Source organism: Crinia signifera, chromosome 1 (assembly GCF_055691185.1).
Source record: "Crinia signifera chromosome 1, ASM5569118v1, whole genome shotgun sequence".
Classification (NCBI taxonomy): Eukaryota; Metazoa; Chordata; class Amphibia; order Anura; family Myobatrachidae; genus Crinia; species Crinia signifera.
Genome location: NC_139217.1, coordinates 245,340,072 through 245,359,145, shown reverse-complemented (window position 1 = coordinate 245,359,145; position 19,074 = coordinate 245,340,072). Strand labels below are relative to the sequence as shown.

The 19,074-nt window shown below is 42.5% G+C and overlaps 1 protein-coding gene across 4 annotated transcripts in view; it reads left to right on the top strand.

Moving 5' to 3' along the window:
* Positions 1–482: 482 nt before the first annotated feature.
* ANP32B (acidic nuclear phosphoprotein 32 family member B) overlaps positions 483–19,074 on the top strand; it is a 47,552-nt gene continuing 28,960 nt past the window's right edge. For 2 of the 4 annotated variants that reach the window (XM_083179630.1, XM_083179627.1), the window contains exon 1: positions 483–819. In XM_083179630.1, the coding sequence (XP_083035756.1) occupies positions 766–819 (54 nt within the window). In that variant the 5' untranslated portion in view covers positions 483–765. Of the gene's footprint in view, positions 820–2,528; positions 2,607–19,074 lie in introns of those variants that run through there. The other 2 variants (XM_083179624.1, XM_083179622.1) reach the window with 1 other exon arrangement.

Sequence of the window (19,074 nt, the reverse complement as noted above, 5' to 3'; positions counted from 1 at the left end):
ATAACATTGCACAGCTTTATTAAAATTATAACCGAGTTCAAAATTAGGAGGAAAGGTTATCTGATACACTGTTGCTCTGAGATATCAAATATGATAGTAGATGAGGTGGAAACACTGTTTCAAACTTGAAGTCAAAATAAACAATTTCAATTCAAGCATCCTGGGCCACTCCTTTCTGTTTTTCTGTCCCATCTGTATGTTTCTAATGGAACTATAATAATCTTTAAATCGTATTTCTAAACATCTAGTGTAACAAGTCAAATAAATGCAGGACTGGAGAGCGTGAAATAACTGCTATGTAAAATAAGCTGCCTTTCCCTAAGCTTTCTTATGCAAGCGTTTTTTTTTTTTTGCCCTGGTGTCGCTTTCTGCTTTTTTGCTGCAGCATTTGCTTGCTGAGCCCGCAATAGCGTCCTGTGGCCAGAAGGGGCAGTATCAATGTCCTTTTTTTTTTTTTTTTTCGGTGCCTTTTTTTTTTTCCCTCCATGGTTTCTCCTCCTCGCTCTTGTGAGTAACTTGGCGTTTGGTCTCAGCAGTTTCCACACGTTTCCTAAACAGAGAGCACTCAGATCCTCTCCCTCCATTAAGGACACCTCGAGCTGCTCTTTTAGCAAGCGGAGCCCCGTGCAGCCTCCCGCCCCCTCCCTCCCAAACTTTTATTTCTCAGCTAGATCACCTAGAAAAACAGAGCCAGGACAGGGGGAGAGCCATAGATCGCCCAGATCTATAGACAGAGAGCGGGGGACGCACGACTCATAGCAGAAGATGGACATGGAGAAAAGAATTCACCTGGAGCTGAGGAACAGAACGCCGTCTGATGTAAGATCACATTTCTATTCATTCGTCTTTCTTTAATGCACTCCTGGCTTTTGATCGCACATCTTTATCAAGTGCACGCTTGTGATGGTCATGCTGTGTGTTCCCTTCAGCAAACTAACCCGGTCAGGGAGATCGGATTTTGTATTTAGTTCACTTTTTTTTTTTTTTTTTTTTTTAAAGCAAAGCAAAAATGACTTGCCCACATCCCTGACCACATGGGCTTCTAGCTATTTATTTATTTTGGTTACGCTGCTATTTCATTATTATTTAATATTCTAGCATTGCATCCCCTTTCAGCCTTGTAATACATGTGTCCAGTTTATTACAGTGTAGCAGTATCCAGCACATTCCTTTAAAATCTGCCTAGAAAAGATATATTGGTTACTTTTAATCACATTTATCTAAATCCCTAGAGATGTAGCAATAGCGGCGCTGGGCGTGCTTCTCACCCTGGTGCCTGGTTTCTAAGCAAAACATGAAACTTTGACTCCATAGCTTGCTTGTATGTGTTTATTTTCGATGTGATTTAGGAAGGTGATCATTCAGGATGGGTTCTGGAGGAGAGGATCGCGTTATGGAAAATGAGATGAATAGTTTCATTGGTTTTTCAGACTTCTAAGTTCCTCTTTCTTTCCCAGTCTATGAGCTAGCAGGTAGCCATGTTTTGTATATATGTCCCTACCTGTCCGCCCTCAAATGGTAAAAAGAATGACAAAAATGAGGTAATGTTAGTAGCTGGGGCTTGTGCTGCTGGGCTGCCTTGTTGCCACCCTTGCAGACAGCATGCTGATGATTTGGGGGTCATGGGGTGCGCGTTACTCCGATAGATGTGCAGTACATGGTGATAAGTTACATACAGTTACCAAAGATGCCCCCTTATAGCATGCAGCATTATGCTGTGGTTCTGCATAAAGAAGCTGCTGTAGGGGAGCCTGTGTTACTGTAGCTTGCTGAACTCTGGGTGTGATGATGACTACATTGTAGCCAGCAGCATGCACACACACACACATAGGGAATGACCTGGGCACAGCCACACTTGTATAGCAGCCTCCCTCACTGTACAGAAGGGCGGACTCAAAGTCAGCTGAAAAGTTGAGGAATAGGAGACAGATAATGGTGCCATCGCCTAACAGGGATATTGTTAGTGTGACTAGAGCTGTCTGGCATGTATACCGTGTGAGCTAGCACCGTGCCAGCCAAGGTGCTCTGTATTGAGGTGACATGTATGTCTCCAGTTATGCCATGGAAAAAGTTCCCCAGCAGGTAATGTGTATGTGGTAGTGTGGCCTTGCGACTGTGTACACTACACACATATACATTGTACAGCAGGCCGGCGTGTGGCGGCCTCTCCTCCCCATCCGGTGGCGGCAGCAGCAGCAGGAGCTGGGTTCCCTGCTTAGTCCTCAGTGTTCTAATCAGAACGCGCGCTCCCCGTCCGCCTCCTTCCTCAGTGTTCTATGTAAATATCAGTAGGGGACACGGTGATCGCAGGACACATCCATACAGCCGCCATGCATGCCATTAAAAAAATAAAAAGCAAAACAAAAAAAACAAATATCTGTAAATCCGGGCGACATCTTCCCCTCCTCCTCTTCTTCCTCCTCCTCTGCTGCTAGTCGGGCGGGAAAGCGCTAAGCAACAGAGGGGGAGGAGAATGCACAGCGCCTTCCTCACACATATACAGTAATAAATAAATACATTAACCATATTAATGTGGGTAATAGATGGTCCCCGCCGCCCAGGTACACGGCGCAGCTCTGGCCGGTGCCGCTGCGTGCTATGCCGGGGTAACAATCCACGTCTCCTGCGGCCGCGCAATGTCAGAGGAGGAGACATCGCCATGTTGTCCTCTTGTCTTCCTCCTCGCTTCCACTCTCCATGTTGTGTGCATGTCGTGCTGTCGGCGCTCTCCTCCTCTGGTGACAGCTGCAGTGCCCGCCTTCCACCCTCCATCTTGCCCTGTTCTGTGCCTATGTGTCCGGCATGGCGCTGGGTGTTAGTGGCTTGCTGCCTCGTCGTCTGTCTACTCCAGCATTTTGGCTGCCTTCCTCCTCCGCTTCTCCTTCCCTCCCTCCCCCCTCTGTCTCTTTGTCCCTCTGTTAAAGGTGTAATCTCTCTGTATCGTGTACCGACTATACTGTACGTACTGTACCACTGACAGGAAAGCAGTCATGTAGCCTGTTACACCATCACAGCGAGTCATTATTCTATTGTCACTAGACAATTAGGTCTAATGCATTTCATCAATACAATGTCAATGGTGTTTTCGTCCCCTTGAAACAACCGTAAATAATTGTGTGATCAGCGTGTGTCATATACTACTTGACTGATTTGTTCAGGATTGTGGGTACTTGTGAGTTATCTGGACGCCCGATTTTTTGATTGTATGCCTTAAGTTAAGGCATACAATCAGATGCGATGCGATATCGCATCGCATCGCATCGCATGCGACCATCGGATGCGATGACCCGATTTTTCCATAGGAATCAATGTTAAAATGATTCCTATGGAAAAAGGGGTCCTTTTCATACCCCTACTATCCAAGTGGGCATGGAGTTGGATATAAACCTGTGGCGAGCGTAGCGAGCCACCGAGCCCGAAGCGTGGCGAGCGAAGCGAGCCCCGCGAGGGGACGGTATTCCGTGTCCCCTCGCGGGGCTCGCTACGCTCGCCACGCTTCGGGCTCGGTGGCTCGCTACGCTCGCCACAGGTTTATATCCAACTCCATGCCCACTTGGATAGTAGGGGTATGAAAAGGACCCCTTTTTCCCATTGAATTCCATGTTAAAATGGACTCAGTCCATTTTAACATTGATTCCTATGGAAAAATCGGGGCATCGCATCGCATCGCATCCGATGGTCGCATGCGATGCGATGCGATGTGCCCGATCCGACCCGATTTTGAAATCGGGCGTCCGGATAACTCACAAGTACCGGATTGTGTATTCTATTTATTATACATTTTTATTATCCTGTGAAATGTGTGTTCTCATCTTAATCTTGTATTCCCGGTAGCGCAGAACTATCTAAATGTGCAAGACTTGTCCAGCACACCCTGTATCTTTAATAATCCAGTGGATTATTATTTTTTTCTGCTTAATTGCAGATTTCTGGGTCTCTGACAGAAGTTTAATGGAATTATATTTGCAAGCACTGGACTGTAATTTGACATAATATATAAACATATTATATAAACACGATTACATCATCTTTTTTATGTATTCAAGCAATAGTGACAATGAAATAGCCTAAACAGCCAGTTATCCTTTTATCATCAACTGGTAATTGCTTCTAAAACTACGAATTTGGGGGCTATTGATCATAGGGCCTTATTCAGATCTGAGCTCAGTACAAATTTGTTTGGAAAATGGGCAAAACCATGTGCATTACAGGTGGGGCAGATGTAACATGTATAGAAAGAGTTGAATTTGGGTGTGGTGTGTTGAAACTACAATCTAAATTGCAGTGTAAAAATAATGCAGCCAGTATTTACCCTGCACAGAAACAAAATAACTCACACAAATCTAACTCCTCTATACATGTTACATCTGCCCCACCTGCAGTGCACATGGTTTTGCCCATTTTCCAAGCAAATTTGTACTGAGCTCAGATCTGAATAAGGCCCTTAGTGTGGAGAGAATTATAGAGCTAACCAATCGGCTACTGTCAGTTTTCAAACACAGCCTGTAGGCATAACAGATAAAAACGGGCTGGATAGTGCTTTGATAAATACCACTTAAGTGAAGTATCATGTTCAAGGTCACAAGGATTGTTTTGACTGTTATCTAATTTAAGGGGGTATTTAAGATAGTTCTGAGAGAAAATTGTGAGAGATAGAAGTACTAACTGCCTTAGGTCCCAATACATGGTACAATTTACAGGGTGTGATGCGCTCTCCCTCACACATACCATCGCACAGCTTAAAAAGTATATCTCATTGCATTGCAAAACATAAGCAATGCGATGTGATCTAGTCCAAATTGCATTCAATAATTGTACATTATACATGGGCACCATCACATTTTACAGACTGGTGCCCATTTATCAACAAGTAATAAAATTCATTGCCGATGATGTATGGTGCTCCCAACTGTAATGTTTATAAACACACCACCGTTAGTAGCTTATATAGCTGGGTACCGTGGCGGAACTTTTGGCTTATGGGCCCAGGTGTAAAAATATGAACCGAAAGTGCACAATATGCAACACGGCAGTGGGTGACGGGTGTGGTATGTGACTCTGACAGTCGTTATCCCGACAGTCGTGGACCCCCACGAGGGAAAGTAGCCGGTGCGGCTGTCGGCGTTTTGACAGTCGGGATCCCGACGTCTGGTAAATGACTGTCGGGAACCCGTCCGGCACCTGTGGGTGACAAGGAGCAGAAGGCAATGGCAGAGTGTGAAATGGAAAAACAGTGGATTACAGGGGCAGCAGTGGGCCCCTTAGTCCTCAGGGGCCCAGTATGCTGTACCAATTGTAGTTCTGCCCTTGGCAAGGGTACACACTAAAAGATGCGTGTGCACTATACATGCTCCTCTGGGTCCGCGATGGCATCTTGTAGTGCTTGCATGCATCTTAATATGAGGATAACTGCCACTGATCGTTTGGAAGATTGCACAGTGTGTATGCACTGTATATCGTTTTATCAGGAATTCAAGGTAAATAGTTGATAATGTATAGTTTGAACACTATGGGCCTTATTCCAGTTCGCTCTTTCTGACAAAATCCTTCTTAGATGGACAAATCCATGTGCACTGCAGGGGGGCAGATGTAAAATGTGCAGAGAGAATTAGATTTGGGTGTTATTTTGTTTCTGTGCAGGGTAAATACTGGCTGCTTTATTTTTACACTGCAATATAGATCTCACTTTGAAGTAAAACCCCACCCAAATCTAATTCTCTCTGCACAAGTTACATCTGCCCCACCTGCAGTGCACATGGTTTTGTCCATCTAAGAAGGATTTTGTCAGAGTGAACTGGAATAAGGCCCAATGTACCCAGACTCGCTCTCTCCATACTTTGATAAATACCACTAATGCTACTATTTTGTTTTTGCAGTATTGTCTCTAAGACTTTTAAATTGGCTGAAGCAAATATTGTAGATTTTATGTTGTCCTGCTTATCTTAAAACCTCAGTGAAACTGGTTTTATTGTATAAGTGGCATTTATTTCAACTGGCTGTATACAAACTAACTTTGTGGACAAATAACGACCCCCATCCGGATGAAAATTGGGTGAAATCCACCCATATCGAGTCTGATGCGCAGTGCCATACCAGAGTCAAAGGTCAGATCTGCCTCACATCCGACCTCTGACTTTGACCCCCATCCCCCCAAGCGGTGGGGAATGGGGACGCATGCAATACATTGCATTTCAAAGGAGTGCATTAGTATATGGCCACCTTAAGATTTTTTTAATGTAGGGCCCCCCCAAATAATATTCTTGTTCATCTGTGTATGCATACGCCTCATTCTACATTTTATATGAATTTACAGATTGGTTATGAGTAGTATGAACAAGGGCTTATTAAGTGCCAGAACTGAAATACATTAAACAATGCATTTAGACACACTGGTATGAAGCTGGAAGGTAGATTTAAGTCTTCTACCCAGTGAACTCCTGTATGGTCTTCTATAAACTGGTTCAATGTAAATTTGGTGTGCATTAAAAGCATCCAACATTTCGAAATCATTTTAACGCTACGCTGCCACCTAGTAATGTGTCTACCTAACATGGCACCTCCACTTAAGTGGAGTCTCGGATCTACTGTTTTTGCAGATTCTGCCATTCCGTTCTGTCAAGCAAAAAAAATAAAAATAATGTTCCCAATCTTTAAATGTCTAGTGTGTGTGTTGAACAGGGTGACTAACCACAAAACAAAGACTCTGCAATAGCAGACATGTAAAGGCTTAAAATAGATTCCTCTTGTGGTTCCCAAACTGTGGGCCTTATTCTAGTTCACTCTTTCTGACAAAATCCTTCTTATAGTGTGTACACACAGTTAGATTTGGCTTCCGATGTTCCCGATATAGGGAACATCGGAAGCCAAATTGCAAATTGCCCGATGCGTGCTCCTGTATGACCGCATATCGGTAGCCAGATAGAGAGGGCAGGCAACACTATATAGTGCAAATTGTGCCCATCTGGCATGCCGTGACATGCGAGTCCCAATGCGATCTGATCGTGTCGGGACTCCCATCTCACGGCAGTATATGCCGTGTGTACACACCTTTAGATGGACAAAACCATGTGCACTGCAGGGGGGCAGATGTAACGTGCAGAGAGAATTAGATTTGGGTGAGTTATTTTGTTTCTGTGCAGGGTAAATACTGGCTGCTTTATTTTTACACTGCAATATAGATCTCACTTTGAAGTAAAACCCCACCCAAATCTAATTCTCTCTACACAAGTTACATCTGCCCCACCTGCAGTGCACATGGTTTTGTCCATCTAAGAAGGATTTTGTCATAGAGTGAACTAGAATAAGGCCCTGTGTGCCTTGCATGGGTGCCTCAAGTTGGTGGCCCAGGACCAATTCATATTTAATATGGTCAATGGTCAAAGTTAAAATATGTTGTCAAACAATGGCAAATCTTGTCCCTCATTACATAACGATGACAGAACCCAATTGATTTAATATCTTTTTCCTAATTTGTCCATAAGAAATTTTTGTCCTAGGGGTGCTGTGAATAAAATACTGATATTATAGGGTGCCTTGATATATAAAACATTTTTAGGAACCACTGCTATAACCAAAAAAAATGTAAGTATATTGTCAAAAAGTACATGCAAGCTATGTACAAGGTGTATATGAAACATTCTGTGTTTAGACTTGCGCGTCCAGCACACATCGGAACACCGCTGTAGACGTCAGGAACTTCTACACTTTAATGTGTTTTTATTTTGTCTATACTCCTTTTCATTCATTCACTCACACCAATCGTTCTTCCCATATCAATGTGGTTGTTGTAGAACATGAAATAAATTGGTATTCTTACGTAGCTAAACTTTTTTTTTTTTTTTTTTGCTATTTTCAATTTTTACATACCATTCTTGGTTGCAGGATCACAGCTGCTCTTTGCATACAAGCAACTATAAATCTAAATACAAGTTATTTCTAAATATGCAGTTATTCCCTCTCTTCTCCATGTTTTTGATTTGATATTTCCTAAACTGAAGGTCACTACTTGCTTCTATTTGTCTTTGGTAACTCTGCTGAATTTGGCACCATTAAGTGCTCATTTTGGCTACAAATGCGGAAATCCAAAGTCTCCAGGACCCTGTAATCCTATATTTTATGTAACCTATCAAAAGGCTGTTTTCTTTCTTGGGATACGCTTTTTTATACTTCCTCTATCTTGTGAAATTCAAGGCTGAGCACTCTAGTATCTATACAATGAGGGTCGATTCAGTTCAACGTGCTGTGAATAATGCCGGGAATGAAATTATGTAGTTATTTAAATTGACTCACTGTTATGTTGGAGAATGTCAGTGCTCGCAGGTGTTTAGTCGCAAGGACAGTCATTCTCCGACTTAAGTGTGCCCTGTGATGCTAGGGCATGAAACGGCACCAACGACCTAGTTTGTCAGATTTATGATTGCACCACTGGAGAGATGATAGCATCGCATAATCCTAAAAGAACAAAATGGATAGACTGTATTCTTATTCCTCACCCAAACTCCTAGATCTGGTTTTGATTGGCAGAAAATGCTGCCAATAAATGCTTGGTTCTAATGGGATACATATCGGTGACTGGTGGTCAGAATACCAGAGCTCGCATCCCAAAGGAGGGAATTCCAATAGAAGTCGGGTAAATATTCTTTCCATTCCCCTGGCAACCTAACCCACCACAAACATACACACTACAGCCTGACTCTCCCTGCTAGTACAAAAACCTTACTCTAATGCAGGGTACACACCAGAACGACAATGATTTTTTGTCTGTTCTGATCCGATGCACGGCCTGAGGGTCGGTCAGTCGTTATTCAGATCCTACCTGCAGCAGGTAGGATCTGAAAATGACCATTCAACCGGGTGCGGGTCGCGATTGGATCGGAACCCGATCGTATGCACATCGTGAGCGGGTCATGCGCTCCGCAAGATTGTGAGCGGGTCGTACGATTGACTGACGACCCGCTCACGATGTGCATCGTCTCGGTGTGTACCCTGCATAACATGGCCCGCATACTTATCAATCTTTATGCTTGCTGTTGGTACTTTCACATCGGCATCCTGATCTTTTTCATAGTTCCAGAACCAGTGTTTTCACAGCAGTAAGGATGCTGGTGTCGGTATAATGACTGCATCTTGGGGGTTATTTTGGTCCACTCTTTCTTACAAATTCCTTCTTAGATGGACAAAACCATGTGCACTGCAGGTGGGGCAGATGTTACTTGTGCAGAGAGAGTTAGATTTGGGTGGGGTTTTACTTCAAAGTGAGATCTATATTTTATATATAAATAAAGCAGTCAGTGTTTTCCCTGTACAGAAACAAAATAACTCTCCCAAATCTAATTCTATCTTCACCTGTTACATCTTCCCCCCTGCAGTGCACATGGTTTTGTCCATCTAAGAAGGATTTTGTCCAAAAGAGTGAACCAAAATAACCCCCCTTGTTCTAATAGTTAATATAGGGCTATAGAGAACTGGGAATGTTTTATTTCAGACTTAGCAGGAGGAGGAGTGTGAGGTTTAATGAGATTCCCTTAATATCAGCATGTGTGTAGGCCGTATTAGATTTAAGGCATTTTCTAAGCGACTTTGCTTAGTTTGGCAAAGTCGCTTAGAAACTGCCCCTACATCGGTGTGTGTGTGTGTGTGTGTGTGTGTGTGTGTGTGTAGGGGCTATAGCGACCGCAATGCGCATCCTCGGCCGAGATTGATGAACAGTGTCACCAATATCGGCATGGCCAGGGTTCTCTCACAGGAGAACACTGGCGCTGTCCACTCGCTCAGCACACAGCTGACTGCTCGCTCTGTGTGTGGGCTGTCAGCTCTATGTGCTGAGGGACAGAGGAGCAAAACGGCTTGACCTAGCATAGCTAGGTCTCCCTACACACATTGGCATGTGTGTAGGACCCATAAGGCTTAATTTCTACCTATGTTGGCTATGATGACCGTTTGTCATAATGTTCATCAATCATTTCAGCTGATTTTGATGAAGCTGAGAAATGGAAAGGGCCTCACCTTTAAAAATGAGTAAAGGGAAAGAAGGCACTGACTGATAGCTGGCCATACACCTTTAAGATTATCTATACATCTAAATGGCTTGGTGGGGAAAAATAAATTTGGCAATGTGCAAATGGCAATCGACCACTTGCTCCAAAGTACCAGATCTTTAGGACCGGTTTGGCCACCCCTGACCTAATGTGTACAAGCTGTCTATTAGCAGGTTGTTTTTTTTTAAGTAAACCAAGCATTATGGGGGAGTTTTATCAAAGGGCAGAGAGAGATTAAATTACCAACAAATCGGCTTCTTACATTTTTATTTTATGTGCGCCCAAACCAAGCCTTTCATTTTGTGCCAAGGAACTTACAAGGGGCATTGGGAAGACTTAATGCAGAATGCAGTGGAACAATAATTGTAGTCGTTTCTGGCAATAGTGTGTGCAGAGTTTGAATGGCAACAGTAGTCTCAGTTGAAACGAGAAGAGATTTTGTAAAATACTAATAGGAAACCTGAATTAGTCATAGTTATTTTAAAATTGCAAACTGCAGGAAAACATCTACTTGCTCATCTGGTTCTAGAAAGGGCTGTCAGGTGTGTGGTTTGGATTTTTTTTTTTTGTGTGGTTATCTGTAAGCTTGATGCAAGTATGTAGCACAGTGGTTGTCTTTACATCATATTTTAGTTAAGGAAGACACTCACTATTCATGTTGGAAAACAGCAGTGAGTAAATAAAGGCTACAGTTTGTATTATGAAACTGGAAACCGCTAGGTAAATGTGTTTTAGCTTTGGGACACAACAAAGGCTTTTGATATTAGCTAGCCATAGACACAGTACTTCTGATATTTGTATAGAATGTTACTAGAACAAGCATTACTTTTAAACATGGATACAGTTGTGTGTCTTTTTCTCTTTCTATGAATAAGTCTTGTAAAACCCCTGAGCGGCAAATATTTGAACTAAAGTAGAGAAGTCTTAATTTATTGGAGAGTACACAAATTGTTTATCAATACATTGTTTTTGTTTCTATTGAAAGCACACTAAAGGTTTTGGAATTTGCTAACTAAAAGGGCCTATTTATCATTAAATATTTCCAAGATATTCCCAGTACACAGCCATTTCTGGGGATACTCAAAAAATAATTAGTACCTATGGATTGAGCGCAGAAGATAACTTGCCTGTGGTCCCATTGATATAGCTGGTGGGCTACGACATTGAATGCATCTGTCTGAGTGTGCAAAAAAAAATGTGTATATGAATAACATCGATCAAACAACTTATATCAGGTTGGTCTTGCAGCACATTCAAAATGTCAGTGTGAATGATTAGCCGTCCAATTAATTGAAAATTATGTCACAAGTGGGCGGACATATTCAAATGGAGGGTGGCGGGGGGTCTGCTGGCCAGACAAGATTGTTTGTGCATAAACATTACCAATTTTTTAATTATTTGACCAAGTATAAACCAAGAGGCTTTGGACCATTGCTTTCATGAGCACTGCATAGATATCACTACAGAAGTTAAAGGTTCTGCAAATTCATAAGAATATGGACATCTCGGAGAACCTGAGAGATCACATACAGTACATAGAGGAAGAAGTCTCTTGCTACAATACAAAGTTGCTGCAAGGAAAAAATGAGTGCATGTTGCCTTAATTTCATACTTGTGCTTTTATTTAATTTTATTGACCTTGTTAGTCTATGCATTTGTTGAAGCATAAAATGACTATACATATCTTCAAAGGTTTACGGGATTAATTCAAAGTTTGGTTTAAACTTGTGAAGGGATTTACATTTGGTATGTACATGGACTAAGCTGATTTAATAGAATTTAGCAGTCATTTGCATCTTGAGTTAAAAAGAAGATAGAGATATATATGTATGTATGTATGTATGTGTGTGTGTATATATGTGTGTGTGTGTGTGTGTGTATGTAGTGGTTATATTTTTTAAAGACTGAGTGCCGCCGCACCTACTCCTCTATATCTACATATGCTTGTGTGTGTGTGTGTGTATTGTTTAAAAACTGTAGAATTTTGACTGCGTTCCTAGTGAGAGCTTTGCATGTTTTAAATTGGTTTTATGGTACTTATACGTTGGGCGCCCTCTAAGCTAGTTTTACACGTCCCCTCGCGGGGCTCGCCACACTTCGGGCTCGGTGGCTCGCCACACTATATAGAATCAACTCCATGCCGACATGGATAGTGGGGGTATGAGCGTACTTACTATACTGGGCGCCCAACTAACATCTAAGTACCGGTTTTACTCCTACTAAATATTTATATTCTATTCTATAATCTACTTAAATCTTTGTTATAAGTATAAACTTTGACTGAGTTATTGACCTAATCAATACCCAAGCTTTTAAATCATGCTGCCTAGAGAAGGAACTACAGTTTTCTCATTAAAATAGTTTGTAGATCTTGCCAAAATCCATCATTTCCTCTATCCATCCACTGACAAAAACTTCAAAGTTTTTCTTTCTGTAGACTGCAACTTATTTGTCTTTATACCAAATGTCAGATGTTCACCTCATGTTATTGTCTAGCTACTGCTGTAGCCATATCTACTGTACATGAGGTTTTCCCAGTCTGTAGTTTTCCTTCATTCTCTTCACTTACCTGCATTCACCATGTGGACATTCAATTTGTCTGCACTACTTTCTCTTGCATAAAAATGATATTAAGTGATATGAGTGGGCGCTCTTCAATCTGCTGATGAGCCAAGTGGCTGCTTTTACTTTATACTGGGGGTATTAACTTCCTCAGTCAAAGAATAGTACAAAATGGGTAACAGCACTAAAACAACGCCAATAATAGGAAATTCTCAAAGAGTAATCCATGTACACAGAGGAATAAACAATTAAAAGGTTGCATTACATTCACCCATGGGATCAATGCTTGCATGCAAAGATGGTAAGTGCACTTGGAGTCTGTTCCTAGTAAGCCCAATAGAGTATGTCTTCTATATTGATGCGACTATGTATCCCAGGTGCCTCAAAACCTTTTTGGCCGCAAGGGGTGGCATACCTGAATCCTCAGGAGAATGTCAATGGCAAAAGTAGTCTGGCAGATGAAGTTGTGTAAGGAAATAGAATAGAAAGTTCCTGACCTGGGGGGGGATCTATGCTGTGTAACCATTGGGCCTTTTTTTGTATTAAGAAGCTATTTAATATATGCAATTTATGCACTTGATTTCCATTTTGACATTCCATTCCAGTAAATCTTTACAGTTTGCATTGCTGGATTAGACCGAAAAGGGCCCCAGGATGAAATCTGGTTTGGGTCATAGGTTCGACAGTATGAAAGTCGGAAGGTTGACACAAGCATTAGATCGTCAATGAGAAGGTCGACATGAGTTTATGGACACAGTTTCGGTTTACCTCGTCCCTTCGCATCGCTCTATGCGCTCACCATGTTTTGAGCACTATGGTAGGGTATGAAATACCACCTATTTTGAATGGAAAAAAAAGTGAAAAACTCATGTCGACCTAATGCCTGTGTCAATCTTCCGAACATGTCAACCTATTTCATGTGCCGACCTTTATCGTGATGGCCTAGCAACCATATCCCGCTGAAATCATGGTAGAACTCCTTTCATAATTAATTCTATAGTTCAAATACAATCTTCTGTGCACCATTTGTGCATAACACATAACAAACAAACAATCTTTGTACAAATAATAATGTTCTGATCACCCATTGCTGAGTGGGTGCAGTGCTGCATGAAAACTGCTCTATAGATGGAGCCGGCCTTGTTGTGTGCTCACCGAACTGCTGAAATTGGCGTGTCCGCACAGCAGCTTCCCAGTTCAATTAGTGACCGAATAGCACTTGTAATATGAGTTGGTATACTATTGACACCGTTGCACATAAATACATTTGGGACATAAAGGGACAGCTTTAAACTTGATGCTCAACATAATGTGTTCAACAATAACTGGTCTGGGGAGAATGTGCTAAATTCTTTTGAGGCTTTTCCCCTCCATCCTAAAGGAGTTGCCATCCCATGCTTGTAATTGCCGGTGCCCATGATAGCTCTATAGCAGTGCAGCCTGTCATCTATCCCCCATCGCACTGGCTATTGCTGTGCAGTACCACTTCTAATAGGGTGCATTGGGCATCTCTAACTGTGTATTGCCACTGCATTTTCTAGCTTTAAAAAAAAATCGTTGAGCCCTGATGCAAAGAATAGTGTTTTTTTCTAATCCATAAATAGGGATATATATCAACATGCAGTAGGTCGACATGGTCGTTAGGTGGACACAAACATTAGGTTTTGTTTTTTTGCGTGTCTGTTGACATAGACACCATATAAGTGTACCGAGTCCCCTCGTGTGGCTCGCTTCGCTTGCCATGCATCAGGCACGGTTTCCCACTAAACTCAGCAGACTACTATTCTCACTCTATGCCCACTTGGATAGTAAAGTATAAAAAACCACCTTTAGAAAAAAAAAAACCTCATGTCATCCTTTTTTAATGTCGACCTAGTGACTGTCCATCTAATGCTTGTAGACCTAATGACCACATTCCTTCATAAACTATGCCCACGTGTTTTTTTGCAGCACAGCGTACAACCTCTAGTCATTTCTTTGCAGAAAGGCACAGTCTGTATTACTTAATTCATGCACTGCATGCAGTTCAGTCTCTGCTTGCTGACCCTTGAGATCCAATCACGGAGAATCTGCAATGGGCTGTAATGAAATGGGGAGGGAAAACCCTTCAGTACCAGTTGACCATTAAATAAATGTTTTTGTTTGTGGTACAGGTTGAGTATCCCTTATCCAAAATGCTTGGGACCAGAAGAATTTTGGATAACGGATCATTCTGTATTTTGGAATATTTTTATATTTCAATGAGGTATCTTGCATTTATGTTGTAAAAACACATGGAATACACAAAAAAAATTTTTTTATTTGATTTGTGCATGAAACAAGGTTTCAAAGCCTAAAACAGTTTGTGTCCTATCTCAGGCACTGAATTTAAATGTCAAGCAATCATTTTCTTGCACATATTCGTGTCAGTTACAGATGTCCCCAGTAGTGCCAGTTACAGATGTCCCCAGTACTGCTCTTTTTTAATAATATGCATGGACTTTAGGCACTAGGACTAAACAAACCAGTACTCATCAATATTCTAAAGCAAGCATAACTGAACGCAAAAGGCTGCATTGCATTGATTATTTTCTGAGTAATTTAGGATCGAGAAGTCCAGCGGGGGTGCACACGTACACACTAGTGTCTGCCAGGCCTTCCCAGCTGCCCCATCACATCCCTGTGGCTCCCCCTCACCCTGTTAAGCCCCAAACACACTAGAGGATATAGTAAAAGGTATAGCTCAGAAAGGGCTTTGAGTAATATTGTTCACTATATAGTCTAGTGTGTACACTTCATTTCATTAACAATGAGCACTCCTGTGCGTCAGCGATAATTGATGTCTGCAGAACTTGAAGGTCAGTTTGGCTATATAGCCAAACAACCGGCATGTTCAGCGGGTCCCGGTGACGTCACTGAACTATATCGTTTAACAATATCACTTAGTGTGTATGCACAATAATATTGGGACCCGTGTCGATACTGTTAATTATATCGGCTAAGGCCTCTGTTGTCTAGTGTGTACGTGACTCTGCATCGGTGTTCCTGGTCCTCTTCTGTCTTGATATTTGTGCAAGTGCATAAATCAGGCCTAATGTGGGCAAAAGGAAGTGTGCTATGAACATTATGATATGTAGGCGAGCAGCAATCATGGTCATGCCAATTATGATTAGCTAATTTATATTCGGGTCCGATTTCATCATTCTATACATTTTTTGTAGGGTAATATTTGGACACATTAAATAATTTGCAAATAAAGTAAACACAATGATATACGAAGACCCATAATAATGGGGGAATGGGAGTGTTAATTATTAAATGACATAAGAAAAATTGTGTTTTTTTATTTAAGATCTTGCCTGTAGTCTGAAATTTTAAAAAGCTTTCAAAAGTCATATCTACATTACAGAAGTATAATTGAATGGTGTGTGTGTGTGTGTGTATATATGGATGTTCCATGATGCCTCTTGAACGCTGTAACTAATAGTCTTCAAACTGCACACTACCTTATTTTAAGGGACAATCTAATCTAATGAGTTTACTCGGATGACCCCTTAAGGGTGCTGTCATAGAGGCCATACTATTGCTGTTGTTTTCATGCATTTGTGATATGTCAGTGGAAAGATCATGACTTAATGGGATAGAGTCACTAAGTCGACAAGTGGAAGGTCGATATGCATCGCGTCGACATGGTCCAAACTGTGGCCCTCCAGCTGTTGTAAAACTACATGTCCCAGCATGCCTTGCCATAGTTTAAGCATTCCCTAGCAAGGCATGATTGGACTTGTAGTTTCACAACAGGGCCATAGTTTGGACATGCCTTGTCTAGGTCAACAGTCAAAAGGTCGATATGGGGTGTATTCACTGAGCCGCTTTTCCCCCCGGCAATGACAGGGGTCATCGCTGTCCATACACCAGGGCCGGACTGGGACCAAAAATCAGCCCTGGCATTTTGGGCACATAGGCACCACCTGCTGTGGCCACACAGACCCACTTGCTTGTGACATCCATTCATAATAGTGTGGCACGCTGATGGGGCAGTGTGGGAACTGGCAAATCTAGAAATATGGTAATGGGTGGTCCCAGATCTAACTACTTTAGGAGGAGGGACCCTTGTGCTGGAAGTAGAATGCAATGCACAAAGTTAAGGGGCATGTCATTCTCTGTCCAAAAGGCATGTCTGGCTACCACTATGGGTGTATCTATTGCCACTTAGAGGTGTGACCCACGGTGTAATTTCCTGCTAAGCCCTCTCAATGTCCATGCCCATCCCATAGCAGTGCCATGCTGCACAGTACCAGCATATGTCATCGCATCCTACAAAGCATCCCATTCCACCAATCTATCGCACAGCACAACACCACATTCCCCCCCCCCCCACTACAGTACCTCCTCATCACATCCTTCAGCACACCATCTTGCAGTTAAGCATCCCCTGTTTCCCCCAAGATCCAACACCCACTTATTTCCACCAGCATGTATTTTCCGATCAAAACAACGACTATAACCACCACTGTCCAACAGCAATGCACTCCTGTGTCACCCAGCATCCCCAGTACAGCAGCCCTACAACCGCCCTTTACCAGTGATCTCTGTGTTCCCAAGCACCACTCTGTCCCTCAGCGCTGCAACCCCTGTGTCACACGGCATCCAGCAGCCCCCACTGTCACACAGCACACCCCACTGTCATACAGCTTCTTGCACCCCCTATTGTGCAGTCCCCCAATGTCACACAGCATCAAGCACCTCCTATTGTGCAGCATCAGCATCACCAACTGTGTCACACAGCATCCATGCCCCAGCACTGCACACCCTCTTTGTCACCCCCCTCCAAGGACAGCCTTAGTTACTGAGATATAGCCGGATAATGCTAACTTTTCCTGAGATAAAGCCGGATAATGCTAACTTTTTCTGAGATAATAAGGCTCATTTTGAGTGCTGGCCTGCTAATGTACAGTGTACAGCCTTCTCCTGCCGCTGCACTGTCAGACTTCACTAACCTGTCAGTCTCGCCATGTGTGTTTGCCACTGCCCACCTGCAAACCTCCTGCTGTGCACAAGGACACTTCCCCAACTCCCTGTGCTAACATCGGCAGTGCTCAATGAGCCACAGCTCAAGGCTTTCTGACCTGTGTGACTGCAGACCTTACTGCAGTGAGCTGTGCTGCTGCAGTGTAATCAGAAGGGAACTTCAAGTGTCAGGGGGAACTCCATCCTCCTCACACTGGAGTCCGGCGGTAGTTGGTAGTTTGAACTGTGGTGCCACCCGTGAACCGACAGCCAATTAGAAACTGCCTCTTCCTGAGAGTTGACACTGACAGCCGCAGTTGAGAGAGTCCTCAGCGGTATGTCAGCATGGGGGGGGGGGGGGGGTTTGGGGAGAAAATGAGGTGGCTCAGCACAGGAGGCGGTGCAGTAAGGATGCACGAGATCGGCCCTTCTGCCATTTGCCAGATGGCCAGTCCGGCCCTGCAATACACGCTGGGCAAAATCGCCCAGTGTGTGTGGACCTTTACTTTCAATTATTGTCTGTTAGAATTTGACTTTTCTTTATTATACTGTAGCTGACCTCTAAATTTGAGTAATGTAGTTGATGTAACATACACACACTGAACACCTGTAATGAAAACTGGCCTAATGTCTCCTCTAAATGTATGCTGGCAATCCTGAACACATTTTCAAGAGAAAATAAAATGTATTTTAATAAAAAATAATGCTTACTCCACCCTGGAATTGTATTTATTATATAGGCTCCCGTATCACCAGATGTCATATCCCTGTTGTAATAGTTATTGTATATCTCATGCTTAACTGTGCCCTTGGAGTGTGGTATATTGGGCCAGATTCCCTAAGCTTCAAAAGTGATAAAATAGAGAGTGATAAACAGCCAGCCAAGTAGCTACTACCTATCATGTCACAGGCTGTGTTTGAAAAAATGGCAGCCAGGAGCGGATTGGCTGGCTGTTTATCACTCTCCATTTTATCACTTTTGAAGCTTAGAGAATCTGGCCCATTATATTTTTTTTATATAATTTTTTTATTTTTACAGTGACCGTTTTTTGCTTGACCAATGTAATTTCATGTATAACGTAGTTATACAATTTTGACAAACTCTACTAGAAGGTGAAGCCGATTTTGAGTAGAGGTTCTCTGGAGATTTAAAAAAAAAATTCTCTACACACCAATGCCAATTTGGTTGCCGTTTTGCCATTCACTTTGACGAGCTCAGTATAAAAACTTTGCCACACTGTGGAAAAACCGCAGGATGTTTTATACTGCTCTGCAAGTGCGTGTCATAAGTTTTAAGGCCAATTTCAGCCCACAAAGTGGCTTTGAGACACTAACAAGTGTTTTGCTAATAAAATGTAAAAAATTGGGGTTTTCAACCTTTTTTACATTATATTCGTATCAGCCAACATGTTAACCCTTTGACTGCCAACATCAAGCTGTGCAAAATATACGCTAAAAAGGCCAGCGTCACTTACATTTGTTATAT